At 38.1% G+C, this 22382-nt stretch overlaps 1 protein-coding gene across 1 annotated transcript in view; it reads right to left on the bottom strand.

Annotated features, from left to right (window-relative positions):
- DCP2 (decapping mRNA 2) overlaps positions 1 to 22382 on the bottom strand; it is a 53004-nt gene that overhangs the window by 22073 nt on the left and 8549 nt on the right. The window contains exons 2-4 of the mRNA XM_028102840.2: positions 16102 to 16253; positions 10287 to 10414; positions 9777 to 9875 (exon numbers count right to left, since the gene is read on the bottom strand). Coding sequence (XP_027958641.1) covers positions 9777 to 9875; positions 10287 to 10414; positions 16102 to 16253 — 379 coding nt within the window. The remainder of the gene's footprint in view (positions 1 to 9776; positions 9876 to 10286; positions 10415 to 16101; positions 16254 to 22382) is intronic.

Here is a 22382-nt window from a genome sequence, read left to right as displayed (position 1 = left end):
CCTCTCATTGCAGTTTTGATTTGCAATTTCCCTAATGACTAGTGATATTGAATATCTTTTCATCTACCTGTTGGGTCATTTGTATATCTCCTTTGGGAAAATGTCTATTCAGGTCTTTTGCCCATTTTTAATTGGATCATTAGGGGGTTTTTTGCTATTGTGTTCTAGGAGTTCTTTATATATTTTGGGTATTAACCTCCGTAGTTTGCAAATACTTTTTTCTATCCTATAGGCTGTCTCTTTACTTTGTTGATGCTTTCTTTTGCTGTAGCTTTTCAGTTTGATGTAGTCCCACTTTTTTTTAAGATTTTATTTATTCATTTGAGACACGGAGATGCAGAGAGAGAGAGAGAGAGCATGAGCAGGGAGAGAGGCAGAGGGAGAGGGAGAAGCAGGCTCCCCAGAGCCAGGAGCCTGACGTGGGGCTCGATCCCAGGACCCTGGGATCCCGACCTGAGCCGAAGGCAGTTGCTTAACCATCTGAGCCACCCAGGCACCCCGTCCCACTTGTTTTTTATTTTGTTGCTCATGCTTTAGGGGTCACATTCAAAAAGCATTGCTAAAACCTATATCCATGAGCTCTTTTCCTATATCTCCTTCTAGAAGTTTCATGGTTTTAGGTCTTACATTTAATTCTTTCATCCATTTTGAGTTAATTTTTATGAGCGGTATTAACACAGGGGTCTAGTTTCATTCTTTTGTCAATGTCTAATTTTGCCAGCACCCTTTACGGAAGAGACCATCTTTCCTCCCTTGTGTTTTCTTGGCTCCCTTGTTAAATATTAGTTGACCGTACATGCTTGGGTTTATCTCTGGGCTCTCAATTCTGTTCCACTGATCCATTTTTCTGTTTTTAGGTCAGTACCATGCTGTTTTGATGACGAAAGCCTTATTAAGTACAGCTTGAAACCAGAAGTGTGATGCCTCCCACTATGTTCTTCTCAGGATTGCTTTGGCTATTCAGGGTCTTTTATGGTTCTGAACAAATTTTAGGACTGTTTTTTCCTGCTTCTATAAAGAAATGCCACTGAATCTTGATATGGATTGAACAGAATTTATAGATGGCTTTTACCAGTGTTGACATTTTATTTTTTTTATAAGATTTTATTTATTTACTTGACAGAGACAGATACAGCAAGAGAGGGAACACAAGCAGGGGGAGCGGGAGAGGGAGAAGCAGGCTTCCCGCTGAGCAGGGAGCCCAATGCGGTGCTTGATCCCAGGACTCTGGGATCATGACCTGAGCCAAAGGCAGACGCTTACGACTGAACCACCCAGGCACCCCTAGTACTGACATTTTAACAATATTAATTCTTCCAATCCATAAACATGGAATAAAATTGTTGAATTTCTCATGGAGGCCTGGATAACCAGAACTCTCATATGTAGGTGGTAGGAATGTAAATTGGTACAACCACCCAGAAAACTACTGGCAACAGGTTTGCACCTTCTTTATGACTAAGCCACACCTAGAGAAATAAAAGTTAATAATTACCTCAACGAAGACAGACAAGAATATTTACAACAGTTTTATTAATAATAGCCAAAAGTGGGGTGCCTGGGTGGCTCAGTCGGTTAAGCATCTGCCTTCGGCTCGGGTCATTATTGGGTCTTGGGACTGAGCCCCACACCAGGCTCTCTGCTCAGCAGGGAGTCTGCTTCTCCCTCTCCCTCTGTGCCTGCATGCTCGTTCTCTCTCTCAAATAAATAAATAAATAAATAAATAAATAAAGTCTTGAAAAAAATAATAATAGCCAAAAGATGGATACAATCCAATGCATAAGAGATAAAGCACTGTATCTATCTGTACACTGGAACACTAAAGAGCAATAAAAAAAAACCCAATTACTGATATATGCAACAATATAAATGAATCTCACAGACTTATATCGATCCAAACACAAAAAACAAAGTAACGCAAAATCCTTTTCTCTTATTTTTTTTTAATATTTTATTCATTCATTTGACAGAGAGAGAGAGAGACAGCGAGAGAAGGAACACAAGCAGGGGGAGTGGGAGAGGGAGAAGCAGGCTTCCCGCAGAGCAGGGAGCCCGATGTGGGGCTCAATCCCAGAACCCTGGGATCATGACCTGAGCCGAAGGCAGATGCTTAACCGACTGAGCTACCCAGGCGCCCCGACACAAAATCCTTTTAATATGTAGCCCAAGAACAAGCAAAACTAATCAATGGTGATAAAAGGCAAAGTAGTAGTTCCCTCCAGGAGGTGTGAGAAAACTGGCTATCAACTGAGAAGGGGCAGGAAAGAATCTTCTGAGGTGTTGGCAATATTCTATATCTTGATCTGGATAGTAGTTTCAGATATATACATACATAAAAATTATTAAACTGTTCTGATTAGCTTCCTTCCTTGAATAGTATTTATAATCAGAAATAAGTATACATACCTAGTCATGTAAGTCTGTATGTGAGAAACTATGCTAAAATTAAATAGTATAATCTAAGTTCCTTGTGAGCAAAACCTGTTAACTTTGTGTTACAAATAGTATCTAACTAAATACATGCTTAATAAAATAAATATTGAGGGGCGGTTAGGTGGCTCAGTCAGCTAAGGATTGAGCCCCACTGTCAGGCTCCTTGCTCAGTAGGGAGCCTGCTTTTCCCCTCCCTCTGCTTGGTGCTCCCCCTGCTTGTGCTCACTCTCTCGCTCTGTCTAATAAATCAGTAAAATCTTAAAAAAAAAAAAAAAAGTACTGAAGAAGACTGAGGAACTTTTTCAAATTAAAGGAGACTGAAGATATGTAATAATTAAATGCAAACACAATATCCAAGCCTGGAAGAGAATCCTGTCTGGGGAAGGGGGTTGAAACTGCTGAAAAGGATCATAATGGGGCAATTAGGAAATGTGAACATTAAATGCCCACTAGATAACAACACCTCCCAATGTTAAATTCCTGAATTTGACAATTACACTATGATTACATAAGAGAACTTCCTAGTTCTTAAAACTTACATGCAGAAGTATTTAGGGATTAAGGTGCATGATGTCTGCAATTTACTCCTAAATTATTCAGCAATAAGAATAAAAACCAAGGGATATCTGGGTGGTACAGTCAGTTAAGCATGCGACTCTTGGTTTTGGTTCAGGTTGTGATCTCACGGTCATGAGATCGAACCCCATGTGAGGTTTCACACTCAGCTTGGAGTCTAGACTCTCCCTCTGCCTCTCCCCACCATGTGTTTATGCACATGCGCGTGCATGCACGCTATTTCTCTCTAAAATGTATAACTAAATCTTTAGGGGAGCCTGGGTAGCTCAGTCAGTTAAGCATTTGACTCTTGATTTCAGCTCAGATCACGATCTCAGGGTCATGAGACTAAGCCCCGCATCAGGCTCCATGCTCAGCAGGGAGTCGGCTTGGGGATTCTCTCTCTGTCCCCCCCTCACCCTGCTCCTGTGCTCTCTCTAAAATAAATAAATAAATCTTTTTTAAAAAATAAAATAAAAACTGGGGCACCTGGGTGGCTCAGTGGGTTAAGCGTCTGCCTTCGGCTCAGGTCATGATCTCAGGGTCCTGGGATCAACCCCTGCATCAGGCTCCCTGCTCAGAGGGGAGTCTGTTTCTCCCTCTCCCTCTGCCCCTCTCCTGCCACCCCCACTTGTGTTCTCTGGGCTCTCTCTCTCAAATAAACAGGTCTTTAAAAAATAAAATAAAAACCATATGCACATATATAGCAAACATAATAAACCAAATATTGCAAAATATTAGCAGGTGAATCCATTCTTTATTTTGCTCTATACTACTTGAAATTATCTCAATATTAATAATACCTTTAGTGCATTCAAATAAGTACAGTGTGCTTAGTAAGTTAACAGCTACCATCCTATGCATGGGTTTCAGAAATTAATAGAGCAAGCACTGCTCTTTAAGGAGCTCAGTCTAAAAAAGAAAATAATTTTAATAGGGCATACATGCCAAGAGGTAGTGGGTACTATGGGAATACATAACTAAGCTCTGGGTTAAGGTGAGGTGTGAGTTGTGAAATGGGGTGGTAATCTGGAGAAGGTGTCGTGGACAGCATCCTATTCCGCTGGATACACCTGAGCTGGGACTTGAAAGATGAATAGGAGTTTGCCAGGTAAGAAGAAAAAGGCATTCTATTTATAGAGATGGGAATGGCTATAGCTGGAATCATATGGGAGGAAGTGGTACAACAGGAGGCAAAATAAAAAGAGCCATCAGTGCTAAACACAGGCAGCTTCAAACCCTGTACAACCAAACTTATAACAAGTATAATAAAGTAACAGATATAATCTCTCAATTCTAGAAGTGATAATAATTGATTTGCCTCTGAAGTTAGGAATCCACTCTCATCATACTTACTGGGATTAGTGTTTAGTAGCTCACTTACATATAAAGATACCAAAGACAAAAATTTTAATACCATCTTCTGTGAATCAAATTCATTTCTGTATTATAATACTTAATTTTCCTGGCATATAGAGAAGCATTCACTTCTCAAATGATATCAGATAAAAATCCCTAAGTAAGATTTAAAAATGTGCTATTCAAAAAGCACCAGCACAGGCAGATAATGAAATCCTCTACCTAGTATCTAATGTCCTTTTATAAACTTATAGGAAGAGGTAGATTAAGTCTACCAATAGTTCCTCTGTAGGAATTCTATCAAAATTAAATCATAATACACAGAACTAAATGCATAATCAAGTCAGTTTCATTACAATAAAATATAGTTTTGCTAAATATTAGCTAAAAATAAATATTTTTTATTTTTATATTTATATTTTTATATTTTATATTAAAATAAATATTGCTAAAAATAAATCCTGAAAACAAGTGAACTGCCCAAGTATCATTTGCTTGTGCAACAACTGGTGTTTCACCACCACTAAAAATAAAAATATACTGAGGTTATCCTAACACATTCTTTTAAAAGTATCTAGAAAACATTTTTCACATCTTTGTCCTAAATCTACTTCACTGAATAAAAGTAATCAGAACCCAATTAACAAAGGTGAACCGAAAGGTTAAGGATTGGCAACTACTAAGGAAGATGGCACTAAGCTTTCTATTGGCAATTATTCATACCTTGTCCCTGAGAAGGCTGCCACTGCTTCTTTCAGTTCAGCCCACATACACAGCCCTTAAAAGATGGGTCAGCTTCTGCTATAACAAAACACTCCTGGACAGCCACATGTAATGAAATAGTAACAGTAACATAACTATAATAAACCAAATTAATATGTCATTAGCAACTTAAAAGAAGGGTAAGCACCCATGATAGAACTGCATAACAAAAGTCCAAGAGAAAGTGTTGAAGGCATCAGCCTAAGTCTAATTAATGGCAGCTAAAAAAAATTAGGACAGAACTCCTCCTTACAGGTTAATACAAGTGAAAATTAAAAGGAATGTTGTTTTTTTCAGAGAAGTTTGTGGTAATATCCCAATCTGGTTTTAAACTAAAATTTAACATAGATGGTACGTCCCACCCCTACCACCACCAAACAGTACTGCAGTACCACCAAGTGGCAGAAGGACACACTACAAGTCCAGGACTTCTAGTTGAATACTTTCATTACTCAAAATGGCAACTCCTATGAACTAAACTCTGTCTCACCAAAACTCATGTTGAAGGCCTAACACTCAATGCGACTGTATTTGGAGAGAGGGCCTGTGAGGAGGTGATAAAGGTAAAATGAGATCATAAGGTTGGAGGCCTAATTCAATAGAGCTCATGCCCTTATATGAAGAGGAAGAGACATGGCACACTCCCTGCACTCACAAAGGCACCCAGGAAAGACCACATAAGCACACAGTGAGAAAGCAGTCCCTGCAAGCCAGGATGAGAGCCCTCACCAGGAACCTTATCAGCAGGCACCTTGATCTTGGGACTTCTCAGCCTCTAGAACTGGGAGGGATAAATTTCTGTTGTTTAAGCCACTCAGACTGTGGTATTTCATTATGTCTGCCTGACTGAACTAATAAAGCAATGCTCAACTTTAATCCTAAAACTTTTCTCTCTTTATAACAGAGGTAATCATCTAAAAATCAGATAGAAAAGTCAAATTCCCATCCCAAAATGTACAAAAATTAAAGACAAGTTTTCTTCTGACAAGTTCCTTTATCAGCTAAAAGAGGATGTTTCTTAGATCAGAAAAGTTAGAAGGATTAATTCTTATTATCAAAAGGAAAAAATCTTTCCCTGAAATTAAGAGAATACGGTTCCTAAGAATATCTGTGCTCTCCTCAGATCAAGACAAAAACTCTAAAACGAGGGGGGGGGGGAGAGGAATCATGATTCAAATCAGAAAGGTAAATATTAGAAAATACATATACTTAAAAACCACAAATTCCTTCCGTTTTCTTCTATGTGTTTAGAAATAACGATTTACAGTATTCCTTGACTGCCTATACTGTAGTAGTCAGGAGCACAGACTCCGGAACCAAACACCGGGGTTCTGTCTCCCTGTTCTGCTGCTCACTGTGAGACCTTGGCATGTTACCAAACTGCTGTTTCAGTTCCTCTCCTATAAAGTGGAGATGATCATCTCCCATAATGGCTGTATTCCTCCCCACAAGATTCTCTATAGCATCCTATCATCTACACTCCATTCTCCCACTAACCCTGCCCTAATAAATTTTATTTACTTTCTTACAAACTACGGTGATCTATAATCATTACTGAAATTAGCACCACATGAATCGGACAATCCTTTACCTTAGTATCCCAGAGCAGAAAACAAACAAATAAGATAAACTCAAGTGAAAACTGGGTGCCTCAGCTCACAGGTTAACTGCCTCTGCCCCTCTCTCCCATCCCCTCCACCAATACTTTATTTCTGTATCATCCTCTTCATAATATAGCGTATAAAACTGGTCAGAAGAAAGGTTCTAGTGGTATATGTAGATAATCCCTTGGGCATGGGATACTTCTCTTCAGTTTTGCAAGTTTAAATATCTGATTTCCTCCAAGTTCCCTCAAAAAGATCCAATTACAGAGACAGCTGATCTCACCAAATTTAGTCCAAATTTAGCCTGTTTCCTAGTTAACGTAGTATCTTTTCTAGACCCAGACAATTGTCTTATTGCTATAGGACTAATCTAACTCTATGTACAGAACTACACATCAATTCCTCTAAGTAGGATGCTATGATTTCTATTTTGTCCTTCCTTTGGAGCAAGAGAACCACAAAGTTTGAGGACATAAAAGGGAGACTTTACAACTGCTCCATTTCATCTCCTATCATATACAGAAAGGAAAGGGAAAGCTTAGAATATGTGTCAATTTCTCACCTACTACCTAGACAGCTTTCAATTTTAAGAGGTGTGCATAAACAAACCTTCACTCACCTGAATAAAATGGCTTTGTCTATAAGCTGTTCAAAACACTTAGATAAGCTGTTGCATACTAAATTTAAAATGCAGCACTTTTAATCATTTTTTAAATCCTACTCCAACGTAAATAACCACTAATGGTTTTTCTGTGTTAAATAACTATTAGTAGTTTATAAGAATTTTAATTACTATTGCTCACTAATAATTACATCCAAACTTAAACCAAGTGGTGAACACTGCTGCAGGAAAACAATGAGTCATAAATAATAAATAAATAAATAAATAAATAAATAAATAAAGGCAACAGATCCAAATGAGATATGCCACAAAATCCATATTGCCCTCTCAAAAATATCTCAAAGTTAACCACTAACACCTTAGATTTTAAAAATACTTCTAGTTATGAACCCTTTAAGTAACTCTTCTTAACAAATGTGTATCTCACAGAGAAATTAAGTGACTTACCTAAAGTCTCTAGGCTACTGACTAACCTATATGAGAACTATAATGGAACAAAAATCTTTCAACTCCTAGACTAGTTTTCTTTCCATTGTATTATGCTTCTTTATAGCTCAACATCTCAAATTTCAAGGATAAGATGTAATATGGTAAGTGACGAAGAACTGATAAATAATACAGTCCACAATGTATCACAGGTACTACATAATTAATGCCAAGCAAATGTCTAGACAATAACTTATTAAAGTTCTGAGACTATTACAGGGTAGAGCTCACTGATTAAATTTTTTAAATAAATGGAATTTTAATTAAGAATGAGCTTTAGTAGGGCGCCTGGGTGGCTCAGTCGGTTAAGCGACTGCCTTCGGCTCAGGTCATGATCCTGGAATCCCAGGATCGAGTCCCACATCAGGCTCCCTGCTCGGTGGGGAGTCTGCTTCTCCCTCTGACCCTCTCTCCTCTCATGCTCTCTCTCAAATAAATAAATAAAATATTAAAAAAAAAAAAGAACGAGCTTTAGAAATTATCCACTCTACAGAATGGCTAGAATCAAAAACACAAGAAATAACAGTGCTGGTGAGGATGTGGAGAAAGAAACCCCAATGCATCTGCTGGTGGGAATGCAAACTGGTGCCACCATTGTGCAAAACAGTATGGAGGTTCCTTAAAAAATTAAAAATAATAATACCACATGATCCAGTAATTTCACTACTAGGTATTTATCCAAAGAATACAAAAACACTAATCTGAAAAGCTTTATGCACCCCTATGTTTATTACAGCACTATTTACAACAGCCAAGATATGGAAGCAACCCCAGCATCCACTGACAGATGACTGAATAAAGATATGGTGTGTACACACACACACACACACACACACACACACACACACACACACACACACACACACAGGACACACACAGGAATATTACTCAGCCATAAAAAAGAATGAGATCTTGCCATTTGCAAGAACATGGATAGGATCCAGAAGGTATCATGTTAGGTGAAATAAGTCAGACAGAGAAAGACATTACCATATGATTTCACTTATATGTGGAATCTAAAAAACAAAACAAACAAAAGGCAGAAACAGAGCCATAAATAGAGAACTGATGGTTGCCACAGGGGAGGGGGTTAGGTTGCCACAGGAGATGGTTGCCACAGGGGAGGGGGCAAAATGGATGAAGAGGAGTGGGAAGTACAGACTTCCAATTATGGAATGAATAACTCACAGGGATGAAAGGTAGAGTATAGGTAATATAGCCAGTGGTATTTTAATAACAGTGTATGAACTCAGGTCCTGGATACAGAGCTAGTAGGTGGCAATCCTTCAGGGAAAAAAGATATTTTGAGCTGGGTCTAGGTAGGATTTGAATAGGCAGGAAGAAGAGAGAACTTTCCAGTTAGGGAAATAATATAAGCAAAGTTTAGAGGCTGAAACAAAGCAGTCAAATTCAGAGATAGAGAATAAATTCTCTTGACTGAGAATAAAGGCAAATAAATTTAGGGAGAGCTAAATTTTGCGTTGGGGATAAGGGAGGGAGTTTCAATACTTAAAAAAATTACACTTCATCTTATAGGCAAAAGGAAGCTAGAGAAGGTTCTGAGCAACAAATGTAAATTTCTTAGGAAAGCCCAAATTGTGTGCTTGTCTGGAAGCCAAGACTATAAACATAAAACATGCACTGTAATTGCCAAAATGTTTTACCAATTACAAATCCAATTCTTAAAAAAAAAAAAAAAGGTAGAGAATATATCATCAAAATAGAAAGGAGTTAGAGAAAACAATTAAAAATGGGCAAAAAAGAAAATAGAAACAAACTAAGGGAAGAATGATAGAGAGATATGGACAAAAGAATCACTATAAAAGATAAGTTATTTCATGCAGTCAAGTTTTAGAAAGGATTAGATGGTCCAAACAATAAATCTCCATGGCTAAAAAAGCACACTCAAAGCATAATCACCGAATGTTACTAGGTTTCAAACTGCAGTAACTCACCTCTCTAGCAGCACAATCATGAGGAGCTTCTTCTTTATTTACTTTTCCTTTTGGAAATCCCCAGCCTGATTTTGCTAGATACCCCTGAACCAGTAGTACCTATAAAAACGAGCAGAGGTAAAAATAAAACTTGCCCTCCTTTCCCACATTCCTTTCTAAAAGTCAAAGGTGTCTTTCTCCTTACTTCAAGTAACTGTCATCACCAATAATTTTATACAGTACTTGGTTTTAATATCTTCCAAGAGTCTGACTGTTCTACTACTAGTGTGGAGAAAGGCATTCTGACCATTTTAAAGTACTTCTTCAACAATTAAATGACTTTTTTTTGCAGTAAGTCATACAAGTATAAAATAGTAAGACCCAGAATGCAGACAAAATATGCAAAATTTGGCCCTTTAGCAATAGAAAAGTCTATTTTAAAACCTCAGTTCAGAACAAAATAACACAAAGATTTTACTAATAAGATGAAAACAGCTGATCATTGCACTAAAAATCTTTTATTACACTCACATTTTCAAGTGTCTCATCAAGAATAATTGCACCATAGGTTGGTACTCCCATTTTATATTCCTTCCATTCATCCAAAATTTTTTCCACATCTTCACCTTGAGGCAGCAAAAATGGACAATGACTGAAGAGTATACATAGTGTTAAGGAAGCTCTTTTCTCTCTAAATACAGCTTGAGTACTTATTATATACAGATAGAAACCTATTTAAATGAACTATGAATTTTGTATTAAATTACTCAAATCTTCACCTAAGTTCTTCCTTATTTTTTTCCACATTTGTTTTCTCCTGAACAAGTCATTGTTAACTCTCTCCCGAAAATAAATAAAATCTTAAAAAAAAAAATTAGAGAAAGATAAATCTGGGCATTAAGGAAAGAATAGCTTCTTTCAAAAGAAACTGGGCATGACCCCTCCCATACTGGGCAGTGTAAAAACTTACTTTTTAAGTAAATAAAACCTAAACCTATAAAGTATATGCTCAGGCTTCCAGTTCTCCATGTTATCAAATGCCTCATCCCTACAACACTATTAATTATGGAAAAATATCGGAAAAATTATAATTTATGAGTATTTCTCAAACCAAGGACATATTCTTAAGGGTCCTCAAGTCCTCTATGAAAACATATATTCTGTGTTTTTATTTTGATGTTAACCTAAAAACATGTAATATGAGCATATTTTCAATCATTTGGATGATCACATGTATCAAGTACTACAACTTGATTTCAGAGACCATACTGATACTAGTACTACTTTAGCTGCTGTGGGCTACCAAAAACAGAAGAAAGCTAATACACAAATGATGCATTAGGGTCAAATGATATCCCAGCACAATATAAAAAAGATTTCTTAACAGATGTAGAAAAGAAAGGTGGTGCAAAACATCAAAATATCCTCAAAGCAGCATTATATTCACGTTGTGACTGGCAGCTAGTTGGTTTAAAAAAAAACATATTCTAAGTTCTATAAGCTTTGTATTTAAAATTTTATTTTGGTTTTATATTTGTAGTAAAAACTACAGAGGCCTTCAAAGAGCCCAAAGAAGTCAACCATCTACGACAACATTGTAATTAAGACAGGCACTAGGTTAACCTTAATATAATCTCAATATAATGCTTTCAATTGGGGAAGGGAGAAAAAAGGAATAAAGTTTGGATACAACATCAACCATTCCACGAAGCCCTACAATTCTATACAGGCTTGCTAACATTGTGGAAAGGTACTTCCCAATAATAGTCTGGCTTTAAGTGTTTACTAAAGGGGCGCCTGGGTGGCTCAGCTGTTGGGCATCTGCCTTTGGCTCGGGTCATGATCCCAGGGTCCTGGGATCAAGCCCCGCATCATCGGGCTCCCTGCTCAGCGGGGAGCCTGCTTCTCCCTCTCTCACTCCCCCTGCTTGTGTTCCCTCTCTTGCTGTGTCTCTGTCAAATAAATAAAATCTTTAAAACAAAAAATTTGTACTAAAACCCCTTATGTGTTTTACAGTCATCACAGGATTTTGTGAATCTACATATAAATTTTAAATAAATGTTTATTTCTTCCATTAAAAGCTTTACCAGGGGTGCCTGGGTGGCTCAGTCGTTAAACATCTGCCTTGGATCGAGCCCCGCATCGGACTCCCTGCTTGGTAGGAAGCCTGCTTCTCCTTCTCCCACTCCCCCTGCTTGTGTTCCCTCTCGCTGTCTCTGTCTCTTTTGTCAAATAAATAAATAAACAAATCTTAAAAAAAAAAAAAAAACTTTACCAGAGGAAAACATAAAAATACAGCAGGAGCAGAGATAACTCCTAACAGTTCAGAGAGTAGGATACTTATCCAGTTCTTCCTCTCTTTTACCTACAGTGTTCCTAATAATCTCAAGGTACATCACTGTCTCCACAAGCAGTGGAGAAAGATTTAACAAGAGAAATTATAAATGAACTGACTTAATTTTGGAAATCATTTACATTCTTCATTTTCCCATTATTTCTACCCGAAAACCACCACAAAATGAGTTGACTGAACCATCCAACTACAGTTCAAGATATACTTGGAATTAACACTGAAAAGAACCTGTTAAATACTTGCTCAAGGGGACGCCTGTGTGGCTTGGTCAGTTAAGCATCTGCCTTCGGCTTGGGTGATAATCCCAGGGTCCTGGGATGGAGTCCCGCAGCAGGCCCCTTGCTCAGTGGTGAACCTGCATCTCCCAATGCCTGCCTCTCTCTCTCTGACAAATAAATAAATAAAATCTTAAAAAAAAAAAAACAAAAAATAAACCTGCTCAAGTCCACACAATTAGCAAGTAACAGAAGCCAGTCCAACATGGTATCAATTTCCCCAATGACAACTTTTCAATTATCCTCTATACTTAATAGTACATAAAAGTAATTCAATTCAGGGGTGCCTGGGTGGCTCACTCTGAGTGTCTGCCTTCAGCTCAGGTCATGATCCTGGGGTCCTGAGCTAGAGCCCCCTCCTTTGGCTCTATGCTCAGTGGGGAGCCGGCTTCTCCCTCTTCCTCTCGCTCTGCCCCTCCCCCCTGTTCGTGCTCTCTCTCTCTGATAAACAAAATCTTTAAAAAAAAAAAGGTAATTCAACTCAAACATGGGAATGGAAACTTTTTAAATATCATTTTTATTTAATGAGATAGGTATTTAATTCAAAAAATCCTTTAAGATGCACTAATGTTATCATTTCTAATTTTTACTAAAATTCTTGACTATTGTATTTTCTTAAACCCCAAATTATTTTGAGTCTTGAATCTGAGTTACTAGGCTTTTACACAGTACAGCTGACACTTGAACAATACGGGTTTGAATTGCATGGGTTCACTTATATGCAGATTTTTTTTCAGTAAGTACAGTACAAAACTGTAAATATATTTCTTATGGTTTTAATAACATTTTCTTTTCTCTAGCTTACTTTATTGTGAGAATACAGTATGTAATACATGTCACGTGCAAAATAGGAGTTAATCAACTATTTTATTGGTAAGACTCCTAGTCAACAGTAGACTATTAGCAGTTAAGTTTTGGGGAGTCAAAAGTTATACACACTTTTTACTACAAAGAAGGTCAGGACCCCTAACCCCCATATTGTTTGAGGGTCAACCGTAGTTCTAAAAGATAGGTTACACTGATTAGATAAAGGAAGAATTTGAAGCACATGTCCACTTGTACTATATACATTCTTTAAAAAAAAAATCCAGTATTTTTTTTTTACCTTCTCTTTTTATACTGACATTTTTGTATAAACATGAAAAATCTGCTCTAGGCATAAACAATCATTTAGACAGTAATCTCCCTCCAAAGTCCTACCATTATCTTGGATGATACGAACTTCCTCATGGACACCTCATCTCAAGCTCTAGTCTCAGTTCCTTGTCCTGTCCATTCCCACTTCTCAGACCAATTCCCACAGCAACATTCTAGACCTTGCTATCACTGTAACTATTCCAGCCGTTTGGTCGGAAACAAAACATCATGACCATAATCTTCTACTGCATTCTTCTAATTACTCACCCTGTACCACGACTCTACATCAATCTTTGTATTCCTTTCTCTGCATTAACACCCTGCTAATTTTTTTTCTTCCCTAAACAATATGGCCCACCACTTTAATCAACCTCTTAGCAATATCCAAAATCCCTTTGCCCCATTGTTCTCTGAACATAGCTCCCTAGCAAAACTTCAACCCAGTATGCCCGGTTCTATACCCACCTTCCGGAGTACTGAAAACAAATCACAAGACTACACACAACTTACAAAAAAAGAAAATTCTTAACAGAAAAGATCCACAATTTGCCCAAGCTTCCATGGCAAGGAAATGGCAAAGATGGGATGCTAATCCAAGGAATGTGGCTCCAGAACTCATGCTACTAACTTTTACTCTATGCCCTTCAGTACCCTATCATAACTTACTATACTGCACTAACAATTTCTTTTCATCTTCTTGAAGATAGGGACCAAATCCACACTGTTCACTACATAATGCCTTGGCATCAAGTAAGCACTCACTTATTTAATGAAATCACATCAGCAATAAAAGTTTTTTCTCCGTACAACTGAAATTAAACATAACTAAAACAAAAGTTTATTTTTTTAATAGCAAGGGAAGTTTAAAATTCATATGCATACACACACAAAATTTTATCCAGAACCCCAAACTATATAAAGTTGCTATGGTAGAAGGCTAGGTCTGTGCAAAATAGATCAAAGAGGATCTGCCTGTTTTGATCATGTTTCTATACCTAAATTAGAGCTTCTTAAAAGCCAAGTCGTCCATGATTTCTCCACAGAAATCTATGACCAAGACTTTAACAAAGAAAATGTTCAACAGAACTTCTATTCCCCCTGATTCCTCATTTACTTCTTCATATTTAATCAAACAGCTTGATCATTTCTGCCACTGATATTTCTCTTCAGTCTTTTCTTTGTAGTCCCTCTACTATGGTTTAGGACCTTATTGCTACAACCTCAAGTAATTTGACAGCCCATCCTATGGTTTAACCTATTCAAGTAAGTCTTCTTGAATATTATTTTCAAATGATTTGCATAATATTCCTTAGCCTTGCTCAAAAATGTTTTATGGCTAACAGTTATCTAGAACAGTGTTTCGGTCCATTTTTTACAATGACCTGGGCGGGGGAGGGGGGTCCTTATTTCATGGAGCTCAAGGAAAATTATAGAGAGCTGAGTACAAGGGTATTCATTCTTATTCCAATTCTAGCAGAGTACAGTAAATTTGTGGGTATAATTGCTTTTGAATACATGATTCATAGTTAAAAACAATGACCTACAGGATAAAAATCACTTTGGCTCAAGATTTAAGAACCCACAAATCCCCTCTATATACCTGCCGTCTCTACTTCCTACTGTATCCCCATAAGAACTGTCTGTTCAATACAAACTAATTTATTTCCCAAGATATCCCTTATCTTTTCCAACTCTCTAATTTTGCTCAATCCTTTTCTTTATGTGGAACATACTCCCCACTCCTGTCTCTTTATAAAATCCTGTATTCCCTTACAAATATAGCTTTTCCTAAAAAAAAAACTTCTAAATTCTAAAAACATTTAATACTAGAATTATTAGCAATTCATTGATTTTTTTGCCTTGTGACATAGTTTCTTTTATAATCTTAAAATTTTGGGGGCACCTGGGTGGCTCAGTCGTTGAGTGTCCAACTCTTGATTTTTAGCTCAGGTCATGGGATCCAGCCAGAGTCGAGCCCCGTGTCAGGCTCTGCACTCAGCAGGGAGTCTGCTTAAGATTTTCCCCCCTCTCCGTCTTCCCCTCCCCTCACTCATGCACACTAATAAATCTTTAAAAATAATTATAATAATAATCTTAAATTTCCAAGTGTATCCTTTACAACTGACAAGCTTCTGTCTTATTTGTAAAGAGTAAAAAAAACTTCAAGCAAAGACTTCTTTGTATTTGCCACAAAACTAAAAACACTGCTTTTAACATATGAAGTATTCAATAATTTAAGAATTTCTATCCCAGAAAGGTAGTGATCTGATTAAAGATCATCTGATTAAATGGAACGGCAAGAAGAAAGTAAAAATAACAGATCAGTTCTAGAAATAGGCTAGTTATTTCTGAAAGAGAAAATAAAATTTAATTCTGATCATCAGTGCACATTCAAGGGGTCCTCTACATAAAAATAAAAATAGTATTAAGTTCTGCCTACTACTTATATATGACAATCTTTAAAAATCAAGTATGTTTACCTAATAAGTTTTAAATCTCAAAGATGATCAAAAGGAAATCTGTGCTAAAATATTTTATTAGCAATAATGAAAGACAGTCATTATAATTATAAAAAGGATATCAGCTTTAGCAAAGTCTCTTATCCCACACTGAGGTAATCCTGGTGTGTTCTGCATGTAGAAATCCAAGTAAAACCAATGGGCAAGTTCAATCTGAAAACACACTCGGATAGCATTGTCTCTTTCCTCGCTGGGAATATGCAAAATAAATCGGCTGTCAAAAACAAAAAACATGTTAAAATTACATTTACAAATGGTAATGATTTTAACCTACTTAACTGCTTCACCCCTGACCCACCAACATAAAAAAGGAACCAAGAGCAGAGCTGATCAAGGAAGGAAAATTTGGGGAAAATTACTAGAGGAAGAGGAGTCTGGAAGGCAGCTATGCTCACCACTACAGCACCAATGCTGCACAGGGAAGAGGAGGCTGGGAAAACAGTTTACCACAGGTATCTCCCCTATAATCGAACTTTTTTTAAGAGGCCTTCTAAAGAATATATACAAATACATTCATTCAAACAGGAAAGATGTTAGCTGCTTAATCTCCACATTTAGAGTATTACAAAGAGACATTAAAGAAATCAACTATTCATTAATAGACTAGACTTCTCAAATAACCTCATCTGCAGAACCTGAGTTCAAAATAAAGTATATTCACTTTTTAAAATCCTAAATTGTCTTTTCCAAGTACATCTGAAAGGAGTTGGAGAAATAGTTTATATATATAGTATAAATGTACACTATTATTTGTATGTGATTGAGATAACGAACCCCTCTTTGTGCAACAAGTCAGAATTTAAAAACCTAAGTGAACGGGATTTTCAGCACTCATTAAGCAACTACCAATTGCTTCTTCCACTGCATAGCCTTTTTTGGTAATGACTTCAAGAGACAGACTGAACTACGTAAAAGAAATCCATTGGTTTTTTATTTTAAAAAAATTAAAAATTACTATCACCCAGCTTGATCACTCACACTATTCACTAGCAAATGTTCTTGGTGGTTTCCATGTTTCAAATCAACCTAAAAACATGCTTTTAAATTATAAAAATGTGACATTCCAATAGGGGAATGAATATATAAATGGTAAGACAAATAGGTACAATAACATACATTTCAGTATAGAAAAACTATGGGGAAAGGGAGCTTAAACAGCACATATACTAAGAATAAAATGTGTAACATGCACAACCTCTAAGATTACTCAATGAGTTCTTTATACCCAGTGATACCAAATTCTTGGAAATGTCCTAAACTATCGTCCATATACTATATATACTTCCTTTCCCTTGTCCATCTAGCAAATTCCTAATTTGTCCTTCATGACTAACACTACTCTCCTATGTAGATACACCAGCCTCCTCTGAACAGATTTACATACTCTGACTCCCACTCTTTTACAATTATGTGGCTTTTACTATTATTGTCCACAAACTCCTCCAAATTAGTTCATTGAGATAATGTACTCTATCTTTGTATATTTTTATTCCCATAGTCTAGCAAACTGTTTGACATATACATTGAAAGTGACATACTGATAGTCATTTATCTTTTAAATGCTTACATGGAAAGGTTCCTAGTCTGGTTAGATGAAACAAACACTCCACTCTGTCCCTCCCATAAAATGCAGCTATTAAAACCTTAACAAAATGCATAGAGCAGCTATTTGATGACTGTGAAAAGTAAACAGTAGCAGGAAGACTGAGGAAGACAGTATTCAAAGTGAATTTACCATTTTTCCACCCTCCAGTGTCGCCTGGCTGGACTGGGGTTTGGAGGTGAGCACCAGCAGGGACAGAGAGAGCCCCAGAAGCCTTCTAGTTTTGCCTCAAGGGTCGAGAGAGGAGTCTAAGCAGATCTCCTAAGACCTGGAGATAGTGGGGAAAATTCTTCCTTTCTTTTCTCCTTTCTCCCATGCCCCAGCCCCCAAGCAACGCCATCATGGTTAGAGGTGGCTGCAACAGTGGCTTTAAAAGAGACCCGCAGAGGCTAAAACTCTTAAGGGACAGGAAACTTCCTCTTGAATCTTAAGAACTGTGTGGTTCCAAGAGAGTAGGGCCAATCTCCACTGCTTTTATTCTTCTAACCTCCAGTGGCTCGGTCTCAGTGAACATGTGAAGTGTGTGCCAGAGTGGCTCTCTGGCTACAGAACCCAAAAGGACAGACCCAAAGAGCCAATTAGTAGCAGGGAGATAGCAAAAGAGAAACAGCTCAGGAAAATGGTCCTGGGAAATTATTTATGAACTAAGGCTCAACCCCAAGCTACGCAAGTTTGGATTAGACTACGAACAAGATACCACGAACATTGTGAACTGAACTGAGACAGACCACTGCCCGATTCTCAGAATGGCCAGTGGGTGGTAAAACAGAACAGCAATGCAAAAAAACTAACCTTCTTTTGTCTGATTTTATTTTACTTAACACATCTCTAAAATAAACTCTGGTATTTATTTTCTCAGTTTGGGGCATTATTTCCATTATGGAATTCACTCTATTCCCACTCCCGTTCTACACAGCCTTCTCATCTCTCCACCCACCCAACAAAATTCTATCAGTTTTGGTTAGGTTGTCCGCTTCAGCACTACTGACATTTTGAAGCAGGTACCTACGTTGAGAGGAGCTTTCCTGTGTACTGGATGATGTCCAGCAGCAACCCTAGCCTCTACCTATTAGATGTCAACAGCACTCCTCACCAAGGTGTAACAACAAAAAGATCTCCAGACATTACCAAATGTTCCCTGAGGGGAGCAAAAATCACTCCCACTGATAACCACAGTGTTAGATCAGCATTCAGTCTTTACATTACTATGACTCTGTAAATGCAATTCACAACTAAGCCACGTGGTAAGCTAGGATTACTCTTCCTTTCCTGCACAATCCTTCGTTCTTCCCATAATTAATGTCTTATCATTGCATTTACTTTGTGTTCTCTATCATACCTGTCACTAATTCAATCTTCCATTAGTTTCCTAAATTTTTTTCTCAGATGTTAATTCAAACACAGTTTCATCTTGACGAATATCCTTGAGCCTTCTGATCTGTTCCAATCTGAGGTAGTTGTCATCTACACCTGATACACACCTATCATCCTATGCTATCCTTTCACCGGCATCCCATGGTTCCCTAGGCCTCTATCCTATTAGATTTCATGTTTCTTGTCCTGTCTTTCTCCTCAATTTTCTTTCTTCTTTCCTTTGAAGTATATCCTCCCAAACCTTCTGGAGGAAAAATGCAAGGGAGATAAATACAGATACATTCTGTATCTCAAATTATCTTCATCCTCATATTTAACAATTAGGCTAGATAAAAAAATTCCAGGTTGAAAATCATTTTCCTTCATAACTTTGAAGACAGTGCTATCTCCTGCCAACCTCCAATTTTGATACTGATCAAAGCCATTCAGATTCCTTTGACGTATTTTTTTCAGTCTGGAAGATTTAAGGTTTTTCCTTGTCCCCAGTGTTCTGAAATTTCCCAGTTGTCTATTTTTTATCTACTGCACTGGCCATTCAATGGACCTTGCGTATTTGGAAACTCACACCCCTCAGTGCTAAAGGACCTCATGGACGGATCCTCAGGATTCTTTACTCTCCTCTGCTATTTCCTACCTCTGATTCCTCCCCTCACCCCCACCTTCTGAGAAACATTCTCAACTTTATTTTGCAAACCATCTATTAAGATTTTTGGTTTTGCTCTCACATTTTTATTTCCAAATGCTAGTTTTAATTGTTTAAATTATGCTTTTACAGATTCTCCTGTTATTCAATGACTGTAAAACTCTACCTCTCTAAGGAGATCAATATGGGTTTTTTTTTTCTCTACCTGCATAGTTTGATTCTTCCCAGTTGCTCTTTTTATTTTAGTTTTAAGCTCTACCTTTCATATTAAGAGGCCTATTCAGATGTTCACATTTAAGTGACAGACCACAAAGCTATTTAGGAAGGTTGTCAAACTATCAGGCGCCATTTATTAATTTTTTTTAAGATTTTATTTATTTATTTGCCAGAGAGAAAGAGAGCACAGCCGGGGGAGCAGCAGGCAGAGGGAGAGGTAGAAGCGGACTTCCCGCTGAGCAGGGAGCCTGATGTGGGGCTGGATCCCAGGACCTTGGGATCATGACCTGAGCCAAAGGGAGATGCTTAATCGACTGAGACACCCAGCAGTCCCTATCAGGAACCATTTAAAGTGAGTGATCAGGCTGAGCCATTTAACTGAGGAACGAACCACCAATGTCAGTATCTTTAGGTCTATCCTCATGAGTTAGTCTTATCACTGAAAGATTCTTCCCATCTTGGACCTGGAGGGTAAAGGCCAAGCTCTGCCACGTTCTAGGAGCTGAGCAAGGGAAGACGGCTGAGGGTTTTCAGTATGTTTACAGGATATATAAATTCAGTTCTGCCATTTTTCAATATGCTCTTATTCTAGAGTAGACTGACACTATTACACTAGTCTCTCATTCGGGTCTATTAGGTCCGCTAAGTCATATACAACATTCCCTTTTGGTTACCAAATTTTGTTGCTCATCTTTTCACCCATTCTTCCTTTCCTTGTGGCTTTATATATTCAAGTTTGTTTTAAACTTTACTCTTTTAGTGGAATCGATGTTTGCATACAACCTACTATATCTTTAACCAAAAATTTTCATTTCTAGTTAAGTTTCTAGACACTAACCACAACCTAAAATGTGGTAAGAAAGTACATAGGACAAAGAAATTCAATCTCATTCCCATCCAATCCAGAAAAGCCTGAAGTGAAGAAAGGTAAGCTGGAAATGGGAATAAGAAATAGGACTTTAAAGAAAGGAGAAACAGGGTGCTTGAGTGGCTCAGTCAGTTGAGCAGCTGCCTTCGGCTCAGGTCATGATCCTGGAGTCCCACATCGGGCACCCTGCTCAGTGGGGAGCCTGCTTCTCCCTCTGCCTGCTGCTCCCCCTGCTTGTGTTCTCTCTTTCGCTCACTCTATCTCAAATAAATAAACAAAAAAAAAAAAAGAATCATGCCAGGGCACCCCCTGCACATAGCACCCCAGGAATCCCCAGCCTACACCCACCTCAGCTCCAACCACCCTGCCAGGGAACCCGCTGCACAGAACGCCCTGAGACACCCCCCCACACACACACACACTTGTGCCCAGCCTCAGCTCCAGCCATCCAGCCAGGGCGCCTCTGCATGGGTCATCCCAGGCCAGCCCACCTTGCACCTATTTCAATTTCAGGAATCCTGCCAACATACCTCTGTGCAGAGAATCTCAGACCACCCCACTCACTGCCTACTTCAGCTTCAGTGATCCTGCCAGAGTGCCTATGCATGAAGAACACCAGGACTCCCTCTGCTTCCAGTCACTTCAGTTTCAGCTGTCCTGCCAGGGAACACTCTATGCAGAGCGCTCTGGGACCACCCTGGCCCATGCCCAATTCAGCTACAGACATCCCACCAGGGCAGTCCCAGCACAGAGTGCCCCAGGACCCCTAGCCCACGCCAGCCAAAGCTCCAGCCAGTAAAAGTCACTGGGCACATACAGTCTATAAAGAGGACAACCATACACAAGACCATTCCCCTCAGGTTTAGAAGTAGCTGTTCTACACAATTCACAGAAACACACACAGAAAGTCAAGCAAAATGAGGAGACAGGAATATGCTCCAAACAAACAGACAAAACCTCAGAGAAAGAGCTCAATGAAACAGAGATAACCAATCTACCTGACAAAGACTTCAAAGTAATAGTCATGCTCACCAGACTGGAGAGAAGAGTGGAGGAACTCAGTAAAAATTTCAACAAAGAGAGAGAAAATATGGGGGGAAAAAAAAACAGTTGAAGAATATAATAACTGAAATGAAAAGTACACTAGGGGGAATCAACAGATTAGAAAATGCAGAAGCAGCATGCTGGAAAACACAATGGAAAGCACCCAAGCTCAACAGTTTAAAAAAAAAAGAGAGAGAGAGAATAGGTTATGGGAGCTCTCGGATCAAGTGAACAAAATTTGCATTATAGGACTCCCACACCATGATTAAAATGCCAAAGATTAAAAATAAAAGAATTTTAAAAGCAGAAAGAGCAAAACACTTATGTACAAGGGAAACCCCACAAGGCTATCAACTAATTTTTCAGCAAAAACTCTGCAGGCCAGAAACAAGGCCTGCATATGGCATGACATATTCAAATGCTAAAAAGAAAAAAATCCACAACCAAGAATGATCTCTCTGGCAAATTATCATTCAGAATTGAAGAAGAGATAGACAGTTACACAAAAATGAAAGGAGTTCATCACCAAAACCAGCCTTAAAGAATGCTAGAGACTTCTTTTTTTTTTTAAAGATTTTATTTATTTGAGAGAGAG

This window comes from Eumetopias jubatus, unplaced genomic scaffold, assembly GCF_037043125.1.
Source record: "Eumetopias jubatus isolate StellerSeaLion01/CBP00866 unplaced genomic scaffold, mEumJub1_p1.0 scaffold_5, whole genome shotgun sequence".
Classification (NCBI taxonomy): domain Eukaryota; kingdom Metazoa; phylum Chordata; class Mammalia; order Carnivora; family Otariidae; genus Eumetopias; species Eumetopias jubatus.
This window is presented reverse-complemented; position numbering and strand designations above follow the sequence as displayed.